The sequence below is a fragment of the Notamacropus eugenii genome, chromosome 3, assembly GCF_028372415.1.
Source record: "Notamacropus eugenii isolate mMacEug1 chromosome 3, mMacEug1.pri_v2, whole genome shotgun sequence".
In the NCBI taxonomy this organism is placed as follows: domain Eukaryota; kingdom Metazoa; phylum Chordata; class Mammalia; order Diprotodontia; family Macropodidae; genus Notamacropus; species Notamacropus eugenii.
The window spans coordinates 396,582,187-396,598,264 of NC_092874.1; the positions used below are offsets into that span (position 1 = coordinate 396,582,187).

At 39.3% G+C, this 16,078-nt stretch overlaps 1 protein-coding gene across 1 annotated transcript in view; it reads left to right on the plus strand.

The window, feature by feature from the left end:
• The window catches only part of CDR2 (cerebellar degeneration related protein 2), a 32,654-nt gene that overhangs the window by 13,481 nt on the left and 3,095 nt on the right, over positions 1-16,078 (plus strand). Inside the window, exons 3-4 of the mRNA XM_072597883.1 lie at positions 13,761-13,909; positions 14,130-14,294. Of these exons, the coding sequence (XP_072453984.1) occupies positions 13,761-13,909; positions 14,130-14,294 (314 nt within the window). The remainder of the gene's footprint in view (positions 1-13,760; positions 13,910-14,129; positions 14,295-16,078) is intronic.

Genomic DNA, 16,078 nt, shown 5'->3' on the forward strand with positions numbered 1-16,078 from the left:
ATTTAAATTGCAGATGGCAGTATATAAGCACAAAACAATGATGGGACTACTGCGTTTCTACTTTTAGGTTTTTTAGTTTCTTAAATTTGAAGATGAAATAAGGGATTCTGAAGGTGAAGGGCCAAGGTGACTAAATTCTACGTAGCTCAGTTTATTAGTTTTTCTCATGAGTTGTACCATGTAAAGGATTAATAGTAAAACATTTTTCTCTACTTCTGTGGTCTCAATCTATTTACATTTACAAGTATTTTTTGATTTAATGATTGTCACACGAAATAGAAAATAATCAAATTCTTTAGTAAGGAAAGGCATTTATTAAGTGCTTACTCTGTGCCAAGCACTAGGGATATAAATTAAAAAACAAAGACAGCTCCTACCGTAAAGGAATTTGCACTCAGATGGGGAAGACAATGCATAAATGGGTGAACCAAGGAGAGGCACTTTGGTTCAGAAAGTTGCCTGGTTGGTGAGTCCATCCACTAGTAGAATAGATTTGGTGATGAGATGACTGTTTCACCTGAGCTGCTGGTAAATACTGCCATTTAAGTAGCACAGTTAATTGAAGACCTTTTTTATAGTTCTATAACCGTTACATTATTAACTGTTTTATGAGTAAACTTAATTTTTTCCTAGAATTTGTCTAGAATTTCTAGAACTTTTTTCTAGAAATACTTCAGTATTTCAATTTAGAACTCCAAAGATTTTGACAACATTGGAACCAGGACTTTTGTGCCTGTGTAGAAAAGTTTCAGATTGTCCTTGCTCATGGAGCCTGTGTTACCTGAGTCAGCATCTTTGAGGACTGCCTCTCTATAATTCAGTGCTGGGGTTATAAAGATAGGGAGCATAGGAATCAGGTGTTGGAATGAAAAAGGACTTGAGGTTATGTAGCCCAATACCCTTAGCTTACTAGCTGTGTGGCCCTGGGCAAATCATTTAACCCCAATTGCCTTGCCAAAAAGAAAAAGAAAAAAGAATTGATCCCACCCGAAGGATCTTATCAAAAGCAAAAAAAAAAAAAAAAAAAAGTTAAGGCACTTATTCATTCTACCATATTTACAGAATATACAATAGACCCTCCCCTTAAATGCATCTTCACAAAATTTTTTGTGGATTGCCCAAAACATACTTCTAAAACTTTTGGGAAAGTGAGTCTTAAAATTAGACCCAGTACAACTTTAATGTGTTGGACAAAGATTTTAGAACATGCTGTTCCCTTAGTTGAAGTTAATGAGGCCTAGAGTACCATGATGCCTACAAGTGCTTACCCAAGCTTTTAAAAATTAGTTAAAAGCCTGCCAGATGTCACACTGGCCAAATAGAATAACTTTCTAGCTTGATTGATAATCTCAATGGACCACACTATTTGATTAATTCCTTTATGGTTCATATCTTATGTGGAAAACAGAGGGGAAAGAGAATTTGGTTTGTATTGCAGAGTCCCAGGGTGATTTAAAATACTTAACTCTAATACTTATATATTTCAGATTCATCTAATTATTAAATGCCATCTGTGCATAGGGCACAGTGATGGCTGCTTGGAGAAAGTAAAAGTTTAGCTAAGACATTCCTTGGTCTGGAGATTACAGTGAAGTTTGTCACCTTGTCTTATAAGATTATGCAGGACTACGGGCAAAGTTCATTGGAGAGAGACGTAACAAAGTGCGGCTTAAACTCCAAAGGGTAAAAGTTGAAGCTGACCAGGGGGTCATGGAGAAGGTACATTTGAGTTCAGTTTAAAAAATGGAGAGAAAATCCACAGACCAGAGATGGGGGAGAGGATCTTCTCAGCAAGACATGTGCAGTTTGGCTGCTTGCACTGAGGGGGATGAAATGAAATAAAAGAGAAAAGATGGAGTAGCACTGTCTGATGAAGGGTCTTGACAAGTAGGTGAGATATTGGCAAGACCTAAAAGAGCCTCTGAGAGGTTTTGAGTGAGGGGTGATCAGATCTGGCAGGGGTTCAAGGGATGAAATGAGAGAGAGTAGAGTGGGGAGGATTCATGACAAGGCCCTTTTTCAGTAGTGCACAAGCCTGTGGCAACGAAGGATGTTGTCACTCGCTATCAGTGAGAATAAGCGGCTGGGGTTGAATGGAGATGTGTGTTATGGAGGTAAAAGAGGAGAGCGCAATGGAATACCAAGGTCCTGAACACAGAAGACTGGATAAATATGGTGCCATGGACAGAAATAGGCAAGTCAGAAAGAGAAAAGATTTAGGAGGAAAGATAAAGTGGGAGTGGGTTTGGGACATGTTGACTTAGACGTGCTGGTAGAAAGGACATCCAGGTGGCACTATTCTATCAGCACTTGGAGATTAGGATCTGGGGTGAGAAAAAAATCAGGGTTTGAGAGATACTAGATTTAGGAGTCAATGTCCAGGGGCTTTCTGTGGCTGATATGTTTCAGTTCAGTGGAAAATGTCATAAAATTTAAATCATTACTGAAAGTGGTCTTAAAAGTCTTAAAAGAATGTGGATATTAATTACATAAGTATAATTATACACATCAGGCAACCCCTCCCAACAGCACCATAACAAAGCACTTCTTCCAACTGTAGAAGAGAAATTAACTCAAATTACCACATAATTAATGGGCTTTTGCCTATTGGTTAGTAAAGGAACTAGGAGCTTACACCAGAATAATTGCTTTGTAAGTTGTTTATCTTTATTTCTTTATTTGTTTAAGGAAGTTAATTAAGCTAGTTTCTCAAATATTCAGACTAGAAATTACAAATTATTATTTTTTCTATCAGAAGTTCTAACTTTGAATCCAAAAAAAAGACAAAACATTAAAATATGTGGATGGGCATTTATAAGTTAGCAAAGCAGGCATATTCTTTGAAAGGAATATTTATCCTTGTTGCTTTCCTTAACTTTAAATGTCATCTGAAATAAAAGCAATCTCTACCCTTTACTTTCACTTCTTGCCTTCTCACTTATTTCTTAGTCCATAGCAGTCTGGCTTCTGACATTATCACTCCATCATCATCACTCTTGCCTTTTCTTAGTCCTCATTCTTTTTGACCTCTGCAGCATTCAACACTGTTGACACCTCTCTCCTGGATACTTTCTCCTAATTAGGTTTTCATGACACATTGCCTTTTCTCTTGGTTTTCCTTCTTGACTGGTACTTCTCAGTTATTTTTACTGGTTGATTATCTTCCCTCATCCCCAACGGCAGGTTGGGGCTCCAGGGCTCCATCTTGGGCCCTCTTTCATTTCCTCTCTATTCTCATTTGGTGACCTTGTCAGCTCCCATGGATTTCATTATGATCTCTCTGTAGAAATCATCTCTGTATATCTAGCCCTAGTCTCTCTCCTGAGCTCCAGTCATTCATCTCCAGCTGCCTCTTTTACATCTCCAGTTGGATATCCCATAGTCATCTCAAACTTAGCATGTCCAAAACTGAACTAATATATTTACCCCATAAAAAGTCTTTCATATTTCTTTAATTCTGTTGAGGTCACTACCATCCTTCTAGTTTCTCAAGTAACAGCCTAAGGGTTAACCATGAGTCAATCCATCCTCTCTCTCATACCACATTATCCAGTCAGTTTCCAAATGTTGTTTCTGCCTTTGTAATAGCTCTTACATTCATGTCTTTCTGCACTATTGCAAAGGCCTCCTAATTGGTCTATTTACCTCAAGTCTTTCTTTTTCTGTCCATCCACCACTCAGCAGCCAAAGTGATTTTCCTAAAATACAGGTCTGACCAAGTCGTTTCCCATACCCCACTCAATAAAGTCCAATTTATTAGGTGGATCCTATTGTCGCTAAGATCAAATGAAATTTCCACAACTTTTAAAGCCCTTCACAAACTAGCTCTGACCTATCTTTCCGGTCTTATTATGTGAGATTCCCCCTCCCATACCCTACAATTCAGCCAAACAGGCCTTTTCACTGTTCCTCACACATGATGTCGTCACCTGTCTTTCTCTGTACCTTTGAACTTCTGTTTTCCATGTTTGGAATGCTTTGTTTCCTCACCATCACCTCTTAAAATCTCCTATTTCCTTCAGAGCTCCATTATTCTCTTCTCTCCATTCCCAAATTTATGTTTCATATTCATTTTGTATAGATTTCACATATCCTTATCCCTGTCTGAGTTGTCTTCCCTGCTAAAGAACCTAAGCCCCTTACAGTCAGAGACTATTTTAGTTTTGTCTTTGTAGGCGCAGTACTTAGCACGTAGTAATTGTTTATTAAATCATTGTCAATTGTTTGATCTACTCTATTAGCAAAGACCTTGGGGCAATTTTAAACTCAAATTTGAAGTAATTCAGAAGGGGAATTCCAACTATGCCCAAAGGGCTATTAAACCGTGCATACCCTTTGACCCAGTAATACCACTACTAGGTCTGTATCCCAAAGAAATTATTTTAAAAAGGAAAGGAATGTATATGTACAAAAATATTTTTAACAGTTCTTTCTGTTGTAGCAGAGAATCAGAAATCAATTCCCAATTAATTGGGGAATGGTGAACAAGCTGTGGCTTATGGTTGTGATGAAATACTGTTGTGCTATAAGAAGTGATGAGCAGCATGGTTTCAGAAAAACCTGGAAAGATTTACATGAACTGATGTAAAAGGAAGTGAGCAGAACCAGAACATTGTACACAATAACAGCAATATCATGTGACAATCACCTGAGGATGCCTTAGCTTTTCTGAGCAATACAAAGGTTCAAGACCATTGAGAAGGATTTATGATGAGAAATGCTCTCTACCTTCATCGAAAAAATAGAGTCTGAATACATATTGAAACATACTTTTTTTTTTACTTTTATTTTTCTTGGGTTTTTTGTGGGGGCGGGGTTTTGGTCTGTTTTCCTTCACAACTTGGCTAATATGGAAATATGTTTTACATGACTGCAAAAACAAGGGGATAATCTGAAAACAAACCAGTCACAGTGAATGAAGAACAGTATGTGTGATAATGGGACTAGTCACCTTGGTGGTACTCCTTTGCCTGTGGATAAAATGTAAACTCCTTAAAACTCTTCTTCTTCTGGCTCCAGCCAACCTTTCTGGGTTCATTATACCTTCGTGCTGTGTTGAGTGACAGCCAGAACACCATACTTGACATTCTTTATTCCATTTTCTGTCTTCATGCCTTCTAAAACTATCATCCAATCCCTGGAAGAGACACTCTCTTCATTGCCATCTTTTAGAGTACTTTGCTTCCTTCAAGAAAAAGAAAAGGTGGCCCAGGGTGACCACAGTTCAGATATTTAGACACTTACTAGCACTATGCCTCTGTCTGCCTCATTTTCCTCAACTGTAAAAAAAAAGGGGGGGGCAGGGAATCATAATAGCACCTACTCCATGGTTGTGAAGATCAAAGGGAATAATATTTGTAAAGCACTTAGCACAGTGCTTGACACCTCATAGGTGCTTAATAAATAGTTGTCCCTTTCCCTTCAAAACTTGGCTTAATTTTTGCCTCCCACTGAAAGCCTGTCTCATTTACTCTGCTACCCACTCCCCACCCCCAGTGTCAGTTGCTAGTGCCCTCCTCTCAGAAATGACTTAGTGGGGGGGGGGGGGGGGCGGAGCCAAGATGGTGGAGTAACAGCACGCACTTTCTAGAGCGTTGCCCCCAAGCCCAGCCAAATACCTGTGAAAAATAGCTCTAAACAAATTCTGGAGTTGCAAAACCCACAGAATGACCGAGTGAAGCAAATCTCCAGCCCAAGACAGCCTGGAAAGTTAACAAGAAGTATCTACCACGCCACAGTGGGGGCAGGGCACAGTCTATCTTGGCACGGCTGGCACAGACAGGACCTGAGCAGGCCTTGGGGAGACTGAATCTCTCTTACCTGTGGAGGTTTCCAGACTTCAGGACCTCAAAATGCTGAGGAAAAATTGGAAGTTCAGTGGAAAAAGCCTGTGGAACCTAGTGTGGGAAAGTTGAGTGGTCCAACCCCAGCCCCAGGGCAGCAGAGGGGGAAAGGGGCAGAGGAACCCAAAGCAGCCACAGCCGCAGCAGAAGCAGCTGCAGCCACTGTGTATGGAGCTCTAGGCCCACAGATTGCGGGGGAATCTAGCAGATGACAATACACCCCCCACCCCCAATGGAAGCAGAGATCTACCTTGACAGAGAGCTCAAAAGTCAAGTAAATGGCTGGGGAAATGAGCAAAAACAAAAAAGAACAGACTATAGAATCTTACTTTGGTGACAAGGAAGACCAAAGCATGCAAACAGAAACAAAGTCAAAGCTCCTCCATCCTAAGTCTCCAAGAAAAATATGAAATAGTCTCAGGTCATGGAAGAGCTCAAAAAGGATTTTGAAAATCAAGTAAGAGAAGTAGAACAAAAATTGGGAAGAGAAATGAGAGTGATGCAAGAAAATTATGAAAAACAAGTCAACTGCTTGCTAAAGGAAACCCCAAAAATGCTGAAGAAAATAACACTAAAAAATAGACTAACCCAAGTGACAAATCCAAAAAGTCAATAAAGAGAAGAATGCCTTAAAAAGCAGAATTGGCCAGATAGAAAAGGAGGTCCAAAAGCTCACTAAAGAAAATAATTCCTTAAAGATTAGAATGGAGTAGATGGAAGCTAATGACTTTATGAAAAAAATCAAGAAACTATAAAACAAAAGCAGAGGAATGAAAAAATAGCAGACAATGTAAAATATCTCACTGGAAAAACAACTGACCTGGAAAATAGATGCAGGAGAGACAATTTTAAAATTATGAAACTACCTGAAAGCCATGATCAAAAAAAGAGCCTAGATATCATCTTTCAAGAAATTATCAAAGCCCTGATATTCTAGAACCAGAGGGTAAAATAAATATTGAAAGAATCCACATATCACCTTCTGAAAGAGATCCAAAAAGGAAAACTCCTAGGAATATTGTAGCTAAATTCCAGAGTTCCCAGATCAAAGAGAAAATATTGCAAGCAGCCAGAAAGAAACAATTCGAGTATTGTGAAAATACAATCAGGATAACACAAGATCTAGCAGCTTCTACATTAAGGGATCACAGGGCTTAGAATATGATATTCCAGAAGTCGAAGGAACTAGCATTAAAACCAAGAATCACCTACCCAGCAAAACTGAGTATAATACTACAGGGGAAAAAGTGGTCATTCAATGAAATAGGGGACTTTCAAGTATTCTTGGTGAAAGACCAGACCTGAATAGAAAATTTAATTTTCAAACGCAAGTATCAAGAGAAGCATGAAAAGGTAAACAGGAAAGAGCAATCATAAAGGACTTAATAAAGTTGAACTGTTTACATTCCTTCATAGAAAAATAATATTTATAACTCTTGAGACTTTTCTCAGTATTAGGGTAGTAGGAGGGATTATATACATATAGACACAGAACATGGTGAGTTGGATAGGAAAGGATGATATCTAAAAAAAATAAAATTAAGGGGTGAGAGAGGAATACATCGAGAGGAGCAAGGGAAAAATAGAATGGGGCAAATTATCTCCACATAAAAGAGGCAAGAAAAAGCTTTTTCAATGGAAGGGAAGAGGGGAGGTAAAAGGGAAAAAATGAACCTTACTCTCATCACATTTGGCTTAAGGAGGGAATAACATGCACACTCAATTTGCTATGAAACTCTGTCTTACACTACAGGAAAGTAGGGGAGAAAGGGATAAGGGGGGATGATAGAAGGGAGGGCCAATGGGAGGAGGGTGTACTTGAAGTAAATACTTTTGAGGACGGATAGGGTCAAAAGAGAGAATGGAATAAATGGGGGCAGGATAGGATGGAGGAAAATATAGTTAGTCTTTCACAACATGACTTTTATGGAAGTCTCTTGCATAACTACACATATATAACAGAGATTGAATTGCTTGCATTGTCAGTGGGTATGGGTGGGGAGGGAGGAAGGGAGAGAATTTGGAACTCAGAGTTTTAAAAACAAATGCAAATTGTTTTCACATGCAACTGGAAAATAAGATATACAGGCAATGGGATATAGAAATCTGTCTTGCCCTCCAAGAAAATAGAGGGGATGGGGATAAGAGAAGCGAGGGCAGATTGGGGGGAAAGGGTAATCAGAATGCAGAATGTCTTGGGGTCGGTGGAGGGCAGAGATGGGGAGAAACTTTGGAACTCAAAACCTTGTGGAAATGAATGTTGAAAACTAAAAATAAATAAATAAATTAGCCAAAAATAAGAGAAATGACTTTGTTTTCTACATTGGTCCACGTTTAATTTCCTTTCCAGCATACCTGTTGTCTTTTCCCCGTCCCCTCCACCACCCCCAGGGTCTTTCCTTCTGTGCTGAGGTTGGCTGTTTTGTCTGTATTTCCCCAGCACACAAAAGACCTCATGCATAGTGGAATGAGAGGAAGGATGGCTGTAAATCTGAACAGTCTTTGACCTATTAAGGAAGCAATAGACCATTGGGAATGTATTTTACTAGAGGAGATTTTAGACCTAGACTATACCTTCTTTGGAAAGCTGGGTTTTTAGCAGTTCTGATAAGATTGGCCACTGTTCTGCTAGTTGGGAAGAGATTTTTAGTTTTAAGTTATCTAGTTATCTGTGCTCTAGTTGGACATATTCCTACTGATTTCAGAGACTTCTTGTCTGTGTGTGCCCTTTTCTAGTACTGATATCTGAGCATCAAGTTTTTCTGGATTCCAGGACTGGTTTTTCTATCCTGGATGGAGAAAAGGAAGGAAAACATATAATGTGGCAAATTACTTTGAACATCAATGCGGCCTGACATAATTAGGTTAGTGGTTAGTTAGTCTTCGGCAATTCCACAAGTACTTTTCAAGTTCATGTTTTCAATATGTGAACAGAGTAGAGAGTAGTTGTATCACTTCACCCTTAAACAATTTTAAGTGGTAGCTCATGTAATAGTTAAGTATACGAATTCTTAATATTAGTACTTGAACTGTGTTTAGAGAAACTCATTCTACTTTTAAGGTAGCATAGTGGAGTATAGAAGATATTGAACTAGAAGTTGTAATTCGCTTCAGCAAATTTATTTAGCGCCTGCTGTGTGCAAGTACTTCTGTGTGGACATTTCCCCACCCCTGTAGATTTCTTGAGGATGTGGACTGTCCATTTGTCTGTAACCTGAGCACTCCCAACAATGCTTAGCATGTGTTAAGCACTTGATAAAACCTATGTGAATTGATGAGACCTGGCTTCTGGTCCTGATTCTGCCACTAACTTATTTGGACTTAATATCTGTGAACGAAAATAACTCAGTACTCTGCGTTGTGGCCTGAAGACTGTGTCAGAGACAAATTTATTAATTTATCTTCTAAGTAGAGATATGCTCAGAGAAAAACAGGAAAGGGCAGTATTTCTGCCTCATTACAGTACTCTCTGGTCCAAACAATGGCTTCTTACATTTTTATAGTAATCTTGAGATGAAAAGACAAAATTCCTTAACAAAGAAAAATATGAGCCCATGAGTTTCAGTAAAGCATTTTTTGATTTATCAAACAGAATTGTAGTACTACTTAATGCTCATGTTGGGAGGACTGCTCTTGAAAATCTATCTTCCCGAAAACTTAGGTATAGAGCTAAAACAAAATGAGATGAGTCAACAGGCCTTTTATCAAGCACCTCCTGATGTACCAACACTGCACTTAAGTAAGAGCTGGGGATCCAAAGAAAGGCGAGACAGTACTAGTCCCTATTCCCAGGGAGCTCACTGTCCAATTGGGGGAACAATGTGCAAACAAGATATTTGCAGGATGAACTGGAGATGATTCACCGAGGGATCACACATTAAGGGGGACTGGGAAAAGCTTTTTGTAGAGGGTGGGACTTAAAAGAGGCCCAGAAGGTGGAATGGAGAAAGGAGAGTGTTCCAGACCTGGGGGACAGACAGCCTGTGGAAATGCCTGGAATCCTGGGTGAGGAACCAAACAAGAAGTCCATTGTCAATGGGCCAGGGAGTATGCAGGGAGTGAGTAAAGTGTGAGACTGGAAAGGAAGGAGGGGTGAGGTTATGGAGGGCTTTGAATGCCAAACAGAGGATTTTATATTTGATCTAGGAGGTAATAGGGAGCTACTGAGTGACATGGTCAGATCTGAGCTTTTTAGGAAGGTCAGTTTGATAGCTGAGTGAAGGATAAACTGAAGCAAGGAGACCAACTATTTCTGTTGTCAGGAAGACTCATCTCCTTGAGTTCAACTCTGACTTCAGACACTTACTAGCTGTGTGACCCTGGGCAAGTCACTTAACCCTGATTGCCTCTGCCCAAAAAATTATTGTGAAAGTAGTTTTGATCTCAAGGACCTTCTCCAACCCTGAAAGTCTCTTGGACCCCCAGAGAACCATGCTTTGAGAACTGCTAGGTTAGATGATTGCTATGGTCCCTTGTTGTGTGTTTGTCCTTCATTCTTAGAGGACCATGACATCTAGATGATGACATGACTTGCAGTTGATTTTGATTTGAGTGAGGGAGGGCTTTGCAAGGTCTCCAGCCTCACTTTCTTCTCCTGAGCCATCTGGATTCAGTAGACTGATATTCATCAGGATGACTGAAGATGGCCCAGGATGCAGTGGGAGACCCTGACCCTTTCAGGCTAAGGTTATATCACAATCTCACTTTTGAGTGAGATACTCCCATTCAATGAATAGGAATCTTGGTCTCAGAGTAAGAAAAAAAAGAAAGTATTCTGAGTTTTTTGAAAGTACACCCAGAAACAACCCATAAGCAAGCTTTTTCACTTATAGAAACTACTCCAGGAGGGCAAATCCTAGAGGATTTTTACCAATAAGAGTAAGCGTGGGGATAATCCAAACCCATCTCTCTCCCATTCCCTTTCCTATTATGTTCACTGGCTCCATGATTAGTTTTAGTGTTTAGAGGGGAACATAGGTTTATTTTAGCTCTCCATGTTGACTCCTTTTGGCGTTCTGCCTGAACCTTGCACTCTTAGCTGAGGTGTAGTAATTGGCCAACTTTCTGAGATTAAAGAGTTTGAACCTAAGCTTCCACGTAGTACATTGACCTCTTTGCCATTGCTGAAGGGGAAGGCCAGAGTTTCTATAATTAAGCTGTTACTTCTACTTTTCCCACTGTTTGTTTCAAAGACTGCCTATCCCCCAACTGTGGTATTTAATGTAATTTTTTTGAAGACTTGCAGGTCTAGTCATTCAAGGAAGTAACCTCTCTGAGTAGTCCTTTGTTTTAAGGATTTATTTGTTGTGGTCCAGGGGGAAGTTCTCCCTCTGCGCATAGTAGTGTTGAGTGAGATAAAAAATGAAGTCTCCATTTTCTCCATCATACTTGTTCTCCTGGCTACGTAAAGAGACATGAAACATTGTCCTACCTCCCCTTCTTAAGGTAGGAGGGATGTTGCATGTCTAGGTCTGATCAGTACTTGTGATTTCAGATTCTTTTCTAAGGTAATTCATAGATCAAAGGAATGTTCTCTATTCATTGGAGTAATTGATCTCATTCCAGACAACCAAATGCTTTAACCAGTACATAAATTTTATGGCATTTTTTTGTCTCATTTTATCAACAAGTAGTCAGTTCTCATGCCAAATAATTATTTGCCTAGATTGAATACATAGCAAGATGTTGTTGAGACATAGGGTGGTATTCTAGAGTATTCTGTTCTATCTTAATTCGTTACCGTTCCCAACTTTTGCTTGCTCGTGACAAATTCTTGGAGAAACTTTTAGGTTAGGTTCCATTCAAAACTTCAGATAAGAGGTTAAACAAACTTATATAAGTGAACACTAATTATGTGTCTCCACCTCCTTTCTTAAAGCCACATTTTCCAAGTGCGTTTGTTCATAGTGCTTTCTCTGTCACCAGTCTTACCAGTCCTTTATATTTCACCTCTGCATGGCACACAGGATGTAGGCATTTGCTACTCAGCTTATTTTTAATGGCCTGCTCTGCTTATTTGTTGCTACCTAAAGAGTAGCGTAGCACCTTACTTTAATTTAAGCTTTAAGGTTTTCAAATATCTCATTTGAAATAGTACAGTTTTTTATCATTGGTTATAATACTTGTAATGTTTTAGACTCTACTAAAGCCACCATGCAGAGCTGTCTGATGCCTCAAGCGTGGGTCACTAGTTTGACATGTTATCTTATTTATTCCTCACAACAACCTGGTGAGGTAGTTGCTATTATTATCTCCCATTTTACAGATCTAGGAAACTGAAGCAGATAGACTAAGTGACTTGCCCAGGGTCACACAGCTTGTGTCTCAGACAGGATTGGAACTCATGTCTTCTTGACTTCCAGGCCAGGAGTCTATCTCCATTGTACAACCTATCCACCTTTGAAGTAGACAAAAGAAAATGAACGTGAAAAGGGTATCATGTGCCATGCTGTTACCCAGGTACAAAGGTACCATCCTGTCTGGGGAGCTAAGAATAACATGACTTTTCCCAAAAAACAGTTCCATGTGCAAATATAGCTACTTAATCTGCTGCTAAGGTTCTTGATTTAAAATTTAATCTATTTTCTTGACTTGTATACAGAATACATTAAAAAAAATATCTTTGAGGTAAATTTTAACTAGGAAAATCTAGTTATGTGAAGATTCAGTGTCTGAAATAAAATATCCACAATCGGCTGGTGTCAATGGTGTGAGGCAGCCAAGTAAAAATGGGTTTTACAAAATCTTAAAAGTTACAAAATTTGTGTTGTAATCTCATGATGACTTTTAATATCAGGTCATGTGCCTCAGGTTGTTTTTTATAATATCTTCCATTCATGGAGTACATGACATTCTACAAGATTCTTTCACATACATGATCTCATTTAATCCAAACTGCCCTCGTCTGATTGGTCTGTAGGAAAACTTGTCTCCATTTTACAGATGAAAGATTGAGTGACTTGTCTGAGCTTACCACATAGCAAATACATTGCAGAACCAGGACTCAACCTGCGGTCTAATTATGTCATTATCTGCTGTTGTTTTGATAACACCATCCTTCCTAAGTGTCTTAATGTCGTTTCTGAGTATTTGTAATCTTACAAAACCCATCTGTCTTGTGACCTTCGTACATCATATATGTACAGTAGTCATTTTTAAATCCACCTTAAAAATTTCCTCTCCTGCTTCAGGTCCCAAAATAAATATGCATATAAAATGAAAAGTATTTTAATCTATGCTGTAGCGTCTACTACATACTGATCTGGATGGACAGTGTAGCCCAAGGTGACTTTCAATGCTAATTCTATAAGGTGTCTTTCCCTTTTGCTTTATCCTTAGCCCTTTCTGAAAGCAGTCTTAGACTTACAAAAATAAATAACGTGACAAGTTTCTCACATAAAGAGGATTACAGAGAGAACATTTCACACACAATTAAAAATAAGGAGGAGGAAAGGTTCATTGGTATATCTCCTTATGGTTAAAGCAATGTGTTTTTTATTACTTTCTGCCAAAAATAATTAATTCCCCTGATTAAGCATTGTTTTTTAATTTTAAGTAGAATTTTCCAGTTGAGCCTTCGTTGTTACTACTCTTGGAAAGGAATTTATACTTATGCTTTCGTAGCAAACTAAGTTAAATAAAAGTCAAATCCTATGTAACATACTTTTTCATGAGATCACTCTGTCCTACGTTTAGATTTTGTTGTTGTTGAGTCCTTCTGGACATTCATTTTGAATGACTGTTACGTAGATGAAAAGTTCCCAGAGATATATACTAACAGTCAGGAAAGTTCGGTACCCCAAGCATGCTCTTTTACAGTGATTCCATGCAGATTTAAAGTCACTTTTTCAGTAAATAAGCCACTAGTGTCTTCCTTGTTTAGGCTTGTAAGAGAACCTCGTCATTCTTTCCTTGTAGTACCTGACCAAACAAGTAGAGCTCCTACGACAGATGAACGAACAACATGCAAAGGTTTATGAACAGCTGGATGTCACTGCACGGGAACTGGAAGAGACGAATCAGAAACTAGTTTCGGACAGCAAAGCATCCCAGCAAAAAATTGTAAGGTAAGGTTCCTGTAGTTTCTTGTCATGAAAGTTGAGGGGGCGATCCATTGAAGTGTAAAGTTTTGGCTTGTTTTCTTTGCCCTGGGTAAAGGAGAGTGGGTTAAACAGAAGTCGTTTCCAATTAAGAAATCCCACTTTCAGTACAACTAATCTCTCCTCACAGCTTGCACCCTTGATTGAATGTGACAAGCTGTAATTGGTCTATGTTCTCTCCTTCCAGTCTGACTGAAACAATCGAATGCCTCCAGAGCCATGTTGACCACCTCCAGAGCCAGATGGAGGAGCTGAAGACCTCTAGTGGCAGGAGGGGGAGCCAGGAGAGCTGTGAGCAGCGAAAGTCATTGCACAGCTTCTCATGTCTGAAAGAACTTTATGACCTACGCAAGTATGCTGCCTGTCTCTTCCTTTTGTATTTACAAGCAAAGACAGTTTTCAGTGCTTGGTGAATTCGGGGTTTCAGTTGAGCAGAAATCATCTACTTTTCAAAATGTACTTTTCTTGGAAAAGTTAGTTTTTAAGTGGTCTGAAGCAAGGCTAAAGCTTTGATTTATGAATGATGGGTTCTTTCATTAATAGCAACTAAGTATAAACCCTTGAGGGTTTAGAAGTTTGAGGAAGATAGATCTAGCTTTGTAATTCCTTCATGAAAGCTGTGTCTTTCATTTTGCTTCAGACACACATATTCTTTTATCTGAAGATATTCTAAGATAGATTTTCTGCAGGCACGTTTTTTGAGCCTTCACATTAGTAGATTAATTAAATGGATACTTTATTAGCCAGAATGTTTCCTAATTAGCAAATAGCCATTCTGAAATCATGGAAAATAGATAATTTTTTTATGAAAAATGCTACTGGCTGTATAACCTTCTGGCTGATGAGGTTTTGTTTAATGGTTGATTACTAATTAGTAAAACACAAGCCTATAGGAACCACCTTAAACATCTATCCAGACTGGTGGAAGTATTCCCAAACCCCAAGGCAGAGTAGAAATACTAAAGTTCTTTTGACCTGGGATTTGACCTAACTGGGGAGTTCAGGTACCAATTTATGAACTAAACAGTAAGGTATTCATGACTGTCTGGAGTTCCCTTAGGAAGCATTGTAAATGACAGACAGGAGTCTCTGCTAACTCTTCCAAAGGAATAAAGTAATTTATGGCCTCAGGAAGGCCTAGCTATGGTACCCAAGTTAGCTCATAGGAACTGGTACACAGTTACCTTCAAGTCCAAATTTGAGTGTAGATCCTTGACAAAGTAGAAACAAATGATGTTGGCTCATAACTTTATCACAGCCATATGTGAGTGTGACCAAGCCAGATCATTTTGAAAGTAAATTGTCTTGTAGCATTAGTTCAACAAACATTAAGCACCTACTGTGTGCAAGGCACTGTATTTGGCGCTGGAGATATGACAAAAATGAGTCCCTACCCTCAAGTAGCCTACATTTTAAAAGGAGAATATAAAAGATAGGCAGATCAGTAAAATCCAAAGAGTATACAATGTAATTTCAAGTGCACTGACACCTGAGGGAATCAGGACATGGAAGGATTTGATAGTGATTCTGATAGGGGGTGAGGAGGGAGGGCATTTCATACATGAGGCATTGTACTTGACACATCAGCAAAGATAGAAGATTCTGAGTATGAGAAATATGGAGCAGGCCAGTTTAACCAGGAGGGAGAGTAGGGAAGCTGAGTAATGTTAACTAAGATTGGAAAACTGTATAAGAGCCAGACTGTAGAGGGCTTTAAATGCCAGCCCACTGAGGAGTAAGCGACCTAATCAGAACTGCATTTTAGGAGCATCAGCATGCAGTTTGTGGAGGATAGACTGGAGAACAGAGACTGGAAGCAGGGAGTAGAAAGCTGTTGTGATAATCCAGGTTGAGAGTCTGAGCTAAGGTAGATGTTGTAGGAATGAAGGGAAGGATGTAGCAGAGGTAGAACACAAGACTTGGCAAGTGCATGGCTGAGTTGGGAGGCAGAGGGAAGGAAAGCGTCAAGGATGACTCCAGAGTTGTGAGCCTAGGTTGCATGGTGGTATCTTAGAAGGATGAATTCTTTTGAGGCATGTGGGGAAGATTGCCTGTCATCATAAGGGCTGCTGGGTAAAGGTTGGGGGAGGGGGGGAATAGTCATGGAAAAAATGGGGAAAAGTTCAGCTGGTCAAC